This window comes from Lissotriton vulgaris, chromosome 9 (assembly GCF_964263255.1).
Source record: "Lissotriton vulgaris chromosome 9, aLisVul1.2, whole genome shotgun sequence".
Taxonomy (NCBI): Eukaryota; Metazoa; Chordata; class Amphibia; order Caudata; family Salamandridae; genus Lissotriton; species Lissotriton vulgaris.
In genome coordinates, this window is record NC_141697.1 from 764,452,987 (window position 1) to 764,466,685 (window position 13,699).

The following is a 13,699-nucleotide window of genomic DNA, read 5'->3' on the forward strand; positions in this document are numbered from 1 at the left end:
GGCCTATACCATGGAGCGTTTTGACTCAGTTGAAGTGCTAGCGAATTACTGCATGTGGTTTGAATCTGGAAGCTTGGCAAGTTTCCCCACAGGACGGTACCTCCTTGCCCTCATGTTTGCCTCGGGTGGTGGCATTAGTAACGTATCACAAAGAACATTTGTCAGCTATCTGCTACCAGGAGGGATACCCGTCTAAGTGATCAGCTCATCACACCCAGCCCATAGCCCTGGGATCACTCAGTCGCACTTAGGTTTCTGCCACGGGCGATTCACCTGCTCAAGTTCTAGAAATCTGCATTAAGGATTATATCCTGGTCAGCCATCCATCTACCATATCGTGCAAATGCAGTCTGTGGGATCACAATGCTGTGTAACTAGCACTAAACAATCGCACTCTGCATTCCCCAGCACTCGCGGTCCAGGCTTAGGTGTCCCATGTGAATAAGCAGGTACCATTCTATAATGGTGCCAGTTGCTTAAACTCGCCTTACCCACCTCGACTTGGATGTGCAGCAGCTGGTCTCAGCACACCCAGCGACCCAAATTCTGCCGCCAAGGATGGGCGGTAGTCATGCTCGCCCCGATGCAGCGATGGCAAAAGACTGCACGTACTATTAACTCATGCTTTAAGGATTAGTTGGAGTAACACTATTTTGGATCCATCCGAGCAACCGTGTTCCCGCCACTCCGCAGGTGACAGACTAGCTCTGAGGTTGGCTACGCTCGTGCGTGCAGTTGTGGGTTACAGATCTGGATCCCCAGGAGTGTACACTGCCAGATACTTCACGCCAGCAAGAATCCCAGGATCCGTCCACTTAGCTTAAAATAAAATAAAAAATGATCTCACGGATCTATACATCCAGTTACCGCTGGCTGCGTTCCCTGGGTCCCCAACCACGGAATTCCTCAATGCAGACAGCGCTCATTGCCCTGCGGTTCGTTTGCACTTTTTATGAAGAGAATTTATTTGACCTCACTTGTGCTCATATGTGGCGTTCTCTGTTCTGCACCAGTTGCCGTATTCCGACCAGAGAGCGCGATCTACGGTCTGCCGACCAGGCCAGCACGTGAAGACCTCGTCACGCTCTCCCTGAAGACAGGCTTCAGCTTCAGCGAGCAGTAGGCCCGATCTCGCCCAACCTCAGTAGCCGGGGTCACGTGCCACCGCCAATCCAATATTTCCAGGGATGGAGTCTGGTCACAACCGCTACCAATGCTGCTTGACTCTACCTGGTAGACAACCCCAAACAGCAGGATTAATGCAGGATTTTGTGTTCAACTGGCAGAGCCCACTTAGCAAGCGGCCATCATAATGCTCGGCTAAGCCACGCCCCCCCCCTACGAAGATTAATACTTGATGATAATGTTGCTGTTATGAAGATAGTAATTTGTTTCAATTTATTTCTCGCTCAATAAGCACATCTCAATATCAATTTATAAGACAATATAACATGCAACGTGCACAAATAGCTACATGCGTTACCTCGTCAGACACTTTAAATCTTTTCAGTAAGGCCACAAATTTCTGTTTAATATTTGGTTGCTGAAATGAAATAAAATACATTGGATTAATTGATTTGTAATTCCGATCTACAAACAACAAAACCTGCACAATTATCTTGAGGAATATTGGGGCTAAAAGTGATTCAAAGACAGATATATGTGGGGGCATACGTTGCTAATGGAATTTATCTTCAGGGTGATTCAGGTATACCTATTTCTACACCTTCCTCCATACCAACAGTTTAGGGTGACTGCATGGATCAGATAAAGGCTTCTTATAAAGACGTTCTCCCTTCAAAATTTTGCCAGGACCGTAGTGCTAAGGCCTGATCCCAAACTGCTTTAGTCCAGTTTCCACATTTCTTTCCACAATGTAAGATTAAAGCAAGTATGTAAGTATGTTTTCAACAAGGGATTATTGGGGTTGCCTTGTGAAGGAGAGAAATCACCAAAGAGTAACACGATTACCATGACTGCATTTTCTTCATTTAGTTCTTCTCGCTTTACTTCCTTTTCAACTACTTAGGCACATCATTTCACAGGTTGAAAAATGCTAGAAGAGGAAAACTAAAACTAAAGTTTCAAGCAAAAGGATTGGGGCAAAACTTTTCTGAAAATAAAAAAAACTATTTTTATGGGAAGCTGCATCCATCAGGTAAGACACATAGAAGGCATGGGTTTGCCCAAGTAGGAACTTGACAAAATTCTGCAATATGTACATGCCTCTGCTACGAACCGTATTAACGTTTTATAAAGTGATGCCCATTCACTTCAGCTGAATCTAATTCTTCATGGCTAAGGCAATGGCAGGTGGGTTGCTACTCGGATTTCCAAATGTACAGCCGGAGTCTTATATGCCTCCACATGTGGGGAGTGTTGGAAATAGAAGTGGGTGGACAATGCCCAACCATGATCCAGAAAGGGAGCAGGAATCAAAGCAGTAGGTTCCAAGTTTCAACATTGCCCCTGAACTTGGGTTGACTAAAACGCACTACTTAGTAAAACATGTGCATGGGCCTGCAGGACCTCTGCTTTGATAAAGGCACCACACATTGCCATAGAACAGGCCTAAGACAAAAATCACGGTTCACGTCCCCGCGGCGATGACGCCCCAAGACATCCTGACTTTTGAACAGGCCACCCTGAAGGATACTTCTGCCATCACCAGCGTACGGCCATTCAACAACCTCTTCACACAAGAAAGAGAACAGCTCAAGGGACTCGCAGAAGACACAAACATCATGATAAAACCAGCCGACAAAGGCGTGGCATCGTCATCCAGGACGTGAGCACATACAACGAAGAATACCACAGCCAACTTACTGAAACCAGCTACTACCTCCCCATTGAGGATGACCCAACTGGACGCCTAACTATGAAGATCAGGAGTTTGGTATCGGAAGCAGAGACAGAGGGTTGGATCACTTCACATAAAGATGAGTTCCTGATTAACAATTAACCATGGATCCCAAACTTCTAAACCCTGCGAAAATTCATAAAAAAGTCAACCCCACGCCTGGACGGCCCATTGTCTCTGGCATGGAATCCCTCTTCGAACCATTGAGCAAAGTTTCAGACTTCTACCTCAGACCGATCATGATGAAGACACCGACTTACCTCAGAGACATGACTGAAGTCTTGAAACTTATAGAGACCTTCCCCAATCCTGACAGAATCAGTCTCCTGGTCACCCTGGATGTGGATGCGTTATATACGAATATCCTCCAGGATGCCACCCTTGAGGTCCTAGAAGCAACTTTGCAGGAAACAGACCCTTGGCCTTCCCAGACCCCGATTTCCTTTATTTTAGTGTGCAGCCTTGCCCCTGAAAGAGAACTTCTTTGCCTTCAGGGTCCAACTTTACCATCAGGTACAAGGTACCAACATGGGTAGTATCTTCGCTTCCAGTCTAGCCTGCCTGTACATGGCTGCCTTCAAGAAAAAAATCATCCTACATGAGAGCAACCCTTTCCAAGAAAACTTACTAGTGTGGCGCTGCTACATAGACTACATCCTGGTGTTTTGGAGGGGTGATACCTTCTGTGACTGGGTCAATACTCTTGACCCTTTTTTGAAATTCATGAGCACGAAGACAAATAGCAGTATTCCCTTTCTTGACTTAGTGATCTCCATTCAAAATGGGGTAATACTAACCACCAACTACAAAAAACCTACATACAGGAACAGTCTCCTACATTACGACAGCCATCACCCGAAGGCCCTCATGAATGACCTCCCAGTGGGGCAGTTCCACTGTCTCCGTAGGAACTGTAACACCGTAGCTGAGTATGGGATTCAAGCTACTATCCTGACAACTAATCTTGCTGAACGTCACTACCCGCAGAAAGTGATATGTCAAGCATACAAAAGGGTCAAGAATAATCAGAGAGGGAGCCTCTTGGAAAGCAGGGTTAAGACACCAACTGCCACTTTTACCTGTGTCACCACATTCACCCCCAGTTCTAACAGGATACAGAGGGGGATTAAACAACATTGGGGCATGTTACAGATGGGCAACTTCTCCCCTGGACCTAATCCCTTGTTTGCCTTTAAACGCCCCCAGAACACGAGGGACTTACTTGTACATACTCACCCAAAACCCAACTGACAAGGCATCCGACTCTGTGGGCTCTTCCTCCAGTAGAGGAACATTTTCCCTGTGGGTCTTGAGCCGTATGCCACCTGACTACAGCAACAAAACACATAGATCTGGGTTTTCAGAGACCTTGGCATCAAAAGAGACATACCCATACCAATACCAAAAATTGTGTATACCTTATCACGTTCCCCCGCAACCTGCAGTACGTGGGAATGACTATGAGACCTGTCAAGGTCCGGATTAGTGAACATAGAAGACAAATACCAGAAAGCTTAGTCGTTTTTCAGAGACCAACCATACACCAGATAGCTTTTGTTGCACGATTATCGAGTCCAATAACAACTGGTCAGCGAAAACCCTCTTTACACAGGAATAACGCTGGGTGTTCCACCTACAGAGCAAAACCGGAGGCTTGAATGACGACCTTCCCTGGGCGGAGTTTATAAACTGATCACGGTTCCAGCCACAGGACGCCCCTGATATCAACAACACGTATCACCCATAACAACTCAGGATACAGGAGCGTCTCCTTGTACAAACACTTGAGACATAGAGGATCCTCCCGCACAACAGAATGCAAGCCCTATGATGTCCTGGCTCAACTGAGTTTTGACACATCACTTTCTTTCCTCTGTTTTGAGCGTCCAACACACCACAATTAGGAAGCTCTGCCAGGCACACGTACTATCTCATGTCCAAGCAGAGGTCTATCCCATTGAGCATATCCCTGTAAAATTGCCACCTGCTGCTTGTGAGGTCCAAACGCACTGAGGTTTCCAGGCCCTGAATATGACAGCTGTTAAGCTCACAGTGCTCATATGCATAACTCCACACAGCTTTCGTAGCCTATCCCTGACAAGCTTCTCATGGCCATACTATTACCAATACGCTCCGATACGCTGAACACGACTATCATTGTGACAACATACTCCGGTATTTCTATTCCCTTCAACCTCTTTTGGGGCATAACATTGCCAGTTACCCTCTTTTTCATTCACTTTAACCATTTCCTCTGGCCATAGTCCCCTTTCCAGTATCAACTCAGTGGCAATATGCCCTCTTATTCACACTCTCACGTATCATTTACTATGGTCGCAATGCTGCCAACACAGCCTCTTCATAACCCTGTAAATGAGCCTGAGTATGTCTGCCATTGTGACCTTTGGTGCCGAAATCCTCCAGCAATTCGTATTTCTATATACAGGTATAGCTATAGTTAGCACACTGCCTTGTAAATATTACCAGAAGAAAAAGATAATGAAAATATATCCTAAATATATAAGAGTAAGGGGAATCTTATAGGAAGGCAGGGGAATCTTATAGGAAGGCAGGGGAATCTTATCTAATGCACAATATGGTTTTAGGCCTAAAAGAAGCACACTGGATCAGTGCCTTAATTTGCATTTGATCATCAGCAAATACACAATAGTTAAAAAATGGGCCTTATATATGGCATTTATGGATCTCTCCTCAGCCTTTGACCTGGTCAACAGGTCAAGGCTGTGGGGGGTCCTTTTGGAAATGGGCATAGAAAGATCACTAGTGGGCTTCCTGGCTGACATGCATCAAGGTTTGGAGGCATCGGTTAGAGTAACCAAGGATGGTAGATGCACTAAACCCTTTAATTCAGAGAGAGGAGTGAGGCAAGGGTGTATCCTTGCCCCTCTCCTCTTCACACTGTATATAAACACACTCGAGTCGGTGCTTTCTACCTTGGGGGCCAACGTTCGGCGTGCAGGAGAGATTAACATTCCGGTCCTCCTGTACGCGGACGATGCGGTCCTCTTGGCACGAACAGGTGTTGCCATTAACAAGTTATTGGCCTCCTTTGGGGACTTTATGACCTCCTTAGATTTAAAAATAAACATGCAAAAATCGCATGTTATGATTATGGGACTCAATGGTAGGAAAAAGAAACCCATAACTCTTGTTTGTACAGGAAAGGAGGAAACAGGGTCCCTTCTTTTATTTACTTGGGGGTTTTATTTGATGATAAAGGTACTTGGGGTGCTCAACATAAGGCCAAATGAAATGCAGTGAGCAGATCTGCTGGAGCCCTCTTGAATTTTGCCAAGAAATTAGGGTCACGACCAACGACTGCTATTCTTAAAGTGTATAACACCAAGAGCATGGCAATCGCCACCTATGGGGCCTCAATATGGGGATATACAAATCCAGTCCTCATTCAGAGGGCGGAAAACAGGTTTTTTATATCATTACTCTCTGTCCCCCAGTCTACCCCTACTTTTACTATCCATTCAGAGCTGGGTACTGGGTATGTCTCCGACATTATAAAATCCGCCCCTGTCATTTCTTGGCTAAACGAGGAAATTTCACTAAATCATAAAATCCTCGAAGATTGTTTAAGTATGGATGGAGCCTTAAAGATCCTGTGGTTGACGTACGTAAAAACAATGTTAACCAAGGTGGGACGTATTGATCTTTTTAACTCCCCTGAGGGCATCCAAAAGGAGGATGTCAAGACGATAAAGACATCACTGATAAACCTCTTTACAGCAGAGCGGGAGGAATTAGAATTAAAAAAGACAACGGTTAGAAGAAATTTTGCTCTTAAAACTGTCGCAGGCCCAGAACCATACCTGGTATTTGTTAATAAACCATTTCACCGCTTTCTTTTAATTAGATTTCGTTTGAACTTAATACATTTTCTGTTGGGCACATATTACAGATGGGATACACCTGATAGCAATAAGCCATGCGACTGTGATCATTTCTCAACTCAGGATACACTACATTTTATTATGTTTTGTGATCACTACGCTAAAATCAGAAGAAAATATCTTGTTCCCATCCTTAGAGAGGCTGGCTTTTTACAGGTTAGGCCAGCGCTCCTATTTTTGCAACTTTTGCGCAATGCACAAATTACTTACCATGTTGCTAACTTCTTAGTAGCAGGAGTTTGTATTAATAAAATGCGTAGTAAAGGTTCTAATGGACTAATTATAAACAAAATATCTTAAATGCATCTATAATAGATACTATGATGTTTTAAAATGTTTTAATACTTCTTTTTAAATAATTGGAATGTATTACTTAATATACTGTTTGTGTACATGTTATTCTAAAATACTTTTTGATGATTTGATATATGATTTATCATGTAGATATAATATGTAGATATTTTTATACTGTCTTTTTATACCTTGTGTATTTCATGAACTGTATCCTGTGTCTTTTTATGATTCTCAAAAATCGAATAAAAGTGATTGACTGACTGAGTAAACTTACTGACACCTACAAAAGGACCACGCAAATGTTCCAAAAAGGAAAATGGTAAGGTTATTAGTACATGTTTGCAAACTGAGAAAGCAGTTTCTGCTGATGATATGGTTATGAATGCAAAAAGGATTTCTACAAATGGTAATGTGTGGAAAAGACACCTTCAAAAACAAATATGTGAATCTTTCTTTGTTACACAGTCGTACCAGAAGGAAGGACATTAGAAATATTATATGTAAACAGTTTAAAAATAAACTACTTGGTAGTTTACTCCAAAAGTATCCCACTTCCAAAAACCATACCACCAAATTTAAACAAACACATTTTTCACGTGATTATTGAAAAATCATTTGCTGTCAAATGAAAATTATTTATTTTGACTATGAATCACATGAAAACATTGACATTTAATTTTAACAAGTAAATTATATATGTTGGGAAAACAATTGCACTGGTTACATTTCTTTCACATTTTTGGTGATTGTTGAAGACACATATCCAAAACTGAATCATACTTTCAAGAACAAACTTACTATACATGCATTAATTGGGTCCTAGCTGTAAACAACGAAGGACGTTGCTACGCAGTCATGCATGGCTTCATGGTAGGGTTAGAAAAATAGTAAATAATATAACCAAGCACTTAAACCAACATTTTGAGGAGAAATCTATAAAATGTTCTGTTTACCAATGGAATTGCACTTCCGTGTGCAAGATTCAGACAAAATCTATTGAAAAGCTACAAATGTTTATAAAGGTTTAAAAATATATATATATATAAATATATATATATATATCCACAGATTCCGGATCCCACTGATTAGAAGGACACAGAGATGACACACCAGGAGGTCTTTGCACAAATCCTTTATTGTGCACTCATAGAACAAGGACGACGCGTTTCGGCGTAAGCCTTTTTCAAGTAGCCACCATTTTGAAATTCCCACATATATGAGTCCTTCTTTCATGTCACAACCCATAAAAACAAAAAAACACTTCAGTGTTTTGTCAACACATACTGTTACAAAGTAATAATGTATGCATGTATACATTTCAACAATTAGATTACATTGTATTCTTGATGGTTTGAAAATTATACTGTGATTATCGGGCGGGACATAGAGGGTAACATTGTGGTTGTTAACTAGCAGTATTCCCCAGCTCCGCGATCATGGACTACAAAGTCGCATTGTCTGTCGGGAAACGAAGTATTTTCGATGTCTTTTGGCTATCAGTAATGCCACGCGACTATGAACTACAAAATCGCTATAACTGTCAGGAAATGAGGTTCAGATAATCTGCTGGGAACGGGGTTCATGACCTTTGTCAGAATACTTATATCCCCTTTTAAATTTCAACATTTATATCCTACACCTCAGATCGAGAGTAATTGGATAGCTCGGGCGCTCACTTTGTTGTCCTAAGTTTCCCTAAATCAATCCATCTATGGGAGGATATAACGAGTGTTTAGGGTGTTACATGGCAGTCTATGATGCCGTGCGATCCCGGACTACAATTATCGTTTTGCCTATCGGGAAATGAGGTTCAACTAATGTGCTGGCAACGGGGTTCGAGACCAATGTCAGACCAATAGTCTCCCCTGGATCAACAGTGATTATCCTTCCCCTCAGATCGAAGGTAAAATGTAACCGGTGGGCATGGGAGCTCCCTTTGTTATCCTAAGTTACCCTAAACTGGAAATGTCCATCTTATCAGCTGGGATATTGGCTGGGAAGGGTGGCGGGTCTGATGTTAGAGTGCTATTAATAGGGGATGAGTGAAAGGTGAGATATTTAATAGTGAGTTTTGTGAAATTCATAAATCAATCCATAATAACAAAATTATTATCCAACATAATCAGCAACCAACATACTTTTCACCTTTGTGAATATTGTGAGGCTCTCCCTTGTGACTATCTGGGTTATGGGGCACATAGCATCAGCCGGACGCTCCACCATTGTGGTTGTTCTCCCCTTCTTCTCCCTTAGCGCTAGTACATCAGCGAAGAGCTTCACTAATAAAATTTGTGACGGTGATTACTTATTTCTAAACAACGCTCATCATACTGCGGGTTAACCTCTGCCCTGTACCGTCATAGCTTTAGAAGCCTATATGGGATGATAATTCTTCTCCATAGTTCAGTCCCTTTGGGGTCTTGCTTTCCATGTCTATAATGTTTTTGGACTCTCTGACTCTAAGTTGCGCCTCCCGGTCTCCACCCCTGATGTTTTTGGGTATCTTGTCTATGCCATAAAACCTCAGGCTCCCATTATTGCTTTTATGGCTCTCTTCATAATGTTTAGTAGGCTGTCTATAAAATGATATTTGTAATTCCACTTTTCATGACATTAAAATTCTTTTAACTCATTATTCAAGTATACGAACACTTGCACAAATTCTATACTTTGTTAAAGGTCCAGCAATACATTTGGAGCAAATAAATTGTGCCCTATTAAGCTCCAATCCTATCACTTGCAAAGTATGTAGAATCAAAATACTTTGTGGCGACTCTGAAGTTTTGGTGTCCCCAAATATTGTTTACTCACAAACTATAGTGGATAAACAAATTATGGACTATAAACTGTGATTGGGATACTTTGGAATTTTACTAAATAATTTCTGAAATTCCAAATAAAGTGCATTTGCTGTAGACGCACACATTATGCTAATCTACTAAATAAATTGATTTATTAACGAAAAAAAGATAGAGTAGCTTGGATGAAAAGTTGCTATTTATATAATTATGGAAAACAGATATAATGTTTGTGTGGACCAGATTGTAAGTTGTTATTGCCTGGGCAAACTAGACCATAACTTTACGCTTTCATGTGCAGTTTGTAATAAGATTTAACTGTTTCATTTATATTTTTGTAAAGCACGAATAAATACCCAGAGGCGTCTTGGCGCTAATAACTTGGAGATTTACCCTATGCCTTTTTAATTACAACATTTTAACTTATATGAAAGTATATCAAATCAAATTTTATATCTATTTCAAACTATAATTAGACAGCACCCTAAATCTGGGAAATTTCAAACATAAGAGTTAGTGTGTGAATTAAAAGGAAAGCTTGCTTTTCTAATATTAAATTATAAAAAAACATAGAAAGTGTGGGAATGTAGTGGAAATAAGAAGAATCTTTGGTTGTTTTAGTTAAAAGAGTGTCAAACCAGAAAAAAATTGCAAAATACAAGAGGCTATTTCTTCATTGTAACAAAATAACATACACCAGAAAAACTTTCAAATGAATGACTTTACAGTTACCACGGACCTACTATTTACAGATGAAACTAACGTTGTGTAATTTCAGAAAGTTAGTAAACAACACTGTTAAGGAATATAGGAGTGCTAGAGTATACACCCACTGCCTTCTAAAGATGTAATGGGTGATGCCTTAGAACTTTATCAAATGAGAGAGGCTACAGGAGATCCACTTAGTATTTGGAAACAAACTTTAGAGGTGTGATGTTATCCAATTTTATTTCCAGCTGGAAAAGGAGGGCAATAGGATGATCATACTATTCTAATTTCAGCATCAGAATATCGTTCCACAAGACCATAATAAGAGGACTCCTGTTTAAGGCAAAACACACTTTACATTTTTAATTTACTGTATGAAAGTGAATTATCCATTACCTCCTAGGCTGTAGCGCATGCGTTGTGAACTGCAACAGGATTTAATAACTATATGTATTAGCTATAGCATTTCTAAGTAAGGTTGAAAGCAATGACAAAAGCCTGGATTATAACAATCAATATGATGGCATGTCAGCGATGCACAAATTAATAATGGTTCCAAAGACATGAAGAACTAAGATGTATGTTGAGGAATGTGCGACTAGGTTTCTTACTTTGAGTTGTGCAGAATACCTATGCAGATTACCTATGGGGTGGTTTATACACTTTCCTACCAAAGCTAACAATTTGACAAATGTTGGGTTGAAAAAAGCAGGAGAATTATTTTCTTTAGATCAAGGAAATGTTTGCAGATGTTTTCATCACAAATTCCAGACTATGCTCAGGTTTATAACAAAAAAAAAAGAAAAATCCCTTAGGAGAGTTTGTTGATTTCTTTTGGAGAAAAGAGTACCAAGCAATAGGTGCACCTCATATTCATATGCTGTTATAGATTTTTAAAAAATGCCCCAGAATTTGGATGAAACTCTATTGAACCTCTTCCTGTAGTTTATTATGCAATATGTTACATGTGACATCCCAAATAAAGAAACAAACAAAAAAATGTTTGAACAAGTTACTCAATGTCAGTCACAAATGCAGAAAACTCTGCTTAAGAAAAGATACAAAACAATCAAAATAGTACACTAAGTGTTATCTTGGCTACCCAAGAACAATTCTAAATAAAGGAAGATTCAACAATCTTGTCTTCTGTTAAGCATTTTATTAAAGAAAAGTCTGTTAGTCACGTATAATTTACAAAGAGGACACATATCACAGTAGATCAATGACTACAACCCTTTAATAGTGAATATGTGAAATACTAATATCGATATAGAATTTGTTGCTGATAATTCAACAGTTGTTGCCAGTATGTGACTTGATATATTACTAAAGATGAGAAAACTGACATGAAGGAAGTATGGGAAGAAAGATGTGCAGAATAAACTTTAATTGAAGGCTGTATCAATTTAGCCTTTAAATGCTATCTCACAGAGAGGTTGCCAGTTATGAGGCGTATGACCATTTAAGCTCTTCAAGTTTATATGCTAAATCTTCAGCCATTACATGGCTTAATTTAGGATTAGTGCCCTCTAGAAGAAGAATTTTAGAAAGTTTACCAGAAATTTAAAGTTTTGCACACTTTGAACCTGAAAACAAAAACATAGTGAAAACAATATTGTTACAAACTTACAACCCTAACAGAAGCCTTTTACTGGAACAGTTATTATATGGAGTAGCTCAATTTTACCCTTACAGAAATAATGTTACTGATAATGTTAATAGTGAAAAAGTTCATCTGAATGAAGCGGACGACTGCTTAATGCGTTCTTCCAAACCTGCACTAATTATTCACCGCAAACTGAAATATGATACACCTGCTAATAAAGAGTTAAACTTTTTGGTAGTCTAACAGTTTAAATCATGGCAAAAAGATGAAAAACGGATTGGGACATCAATATCATATGAGGAACTTTTTATTAGAACAAAATCTATATTACACCACCACAGTTCATCATGTTGACATGTTGGACTAAGAAATTCTATAGGAAAATGTAATTCTAGCAGAAATATTATACAATACTGCAAGTACCAATAACCTTTCTAATATTAAACCTGCAGACCTACTTGGAGAAACAAATTGTTGATCAAGGTTCTGTTGGTCTGGGTGAGGTAGAACTTGCTATGGGCAAAATGTATAGGGACGGTGAAAACTTCGACCACCTTTTTAATCACAATTAAATACAGAGCAGATTCAAATATTTGAAAAATTAAAACAACTGGCGATCATGGAGTTTCCTTATAAAAGCGATAACAGCTTATCTTAAAAAAGTAGCAAACTCGCACTTATCATGTGTTGTTACTGCTCCAACTGGATTAGTGGCACATAATGTTAAAGGGATTACATTACCCTGACTACTACCAATGGAACAGAATAATAAACTAGAACACTTAAAATTATATTATGATACATCTCAGGAATTTTGTAGAGTTCTGCAAAAATTACAGAATTTGATCATAGACGAGGTTAGTATGTTTCCAACTTAATGATGGCTTTTCTTCACTATAACAAAAAATACTCAAGACATCAGATGATATCCTATTTGGTGGGAAACATGAAATAGTTATTAGCGATCTACTTCCTTCCTTAGGAAGTACAGGCAATGTTAATATTTGGTTAGATTTCTCATCTAGTGAACTTACACAAAATATGAGACAAGCAAATGATGAAGATTAAGGAAGAATATTAAAAGATTTCAGGATAGAAATTGTACCTGAAAATGCAAAGAAAAATACTTGCAACAGTAAGTATATCTACTTTATTCCCACATTTGAAACCTGCAGCAGGGGTCATGCATTATCTTCTTTTGAAAACACTACCTGTTTGTTTGAGGTCAACCCAAAAGAATGCTCGGATTCAAATCTGGAAATGTTAACTGTGTAAAATGAAACAATTATAGCATAACCTTAAACAGATTGTTCTGAAACTCATGGAGCAAATATTCCTATAACCTAATCCGTAAAAAATATAATTAAATATGGAGAAATCTGTCTCACTAACTGCCAGATTAGAAAGACATATTTCTTTGCAAAAAATGCAGTGTCATTTTACAACTCAATCAGGATGTACAACATGAATTTCTTAATGGAGCGGTGGGACGTGTATTACAGTTTGTAAA

General features: G+C 39.6%; 1 protein-coding gene across 1 annotated transcript in view; it reads right to left on the reverse strand.

Moving 5' to 3' along the window:
- The window catches only part of PACS1 (phosphofurin acidic cluster sorting protein 1), a 1,518,728-nt gene that overhangs the window by 759,504 nt on the left and 745,525 nt on the right, over window positions 1–13,699 (reverse strand). The window contains exon 8 of the mRNA XM_086938495.1: window positions 1,484–1,543. Within this exon, the coding sequence (XP_086794621.1) occupies window positions 1,484–1,543 (60 nt within the window). The remainder of the gene's footprint in view (window positions 1–1,483; window positions 1,544–13,699) is intronic.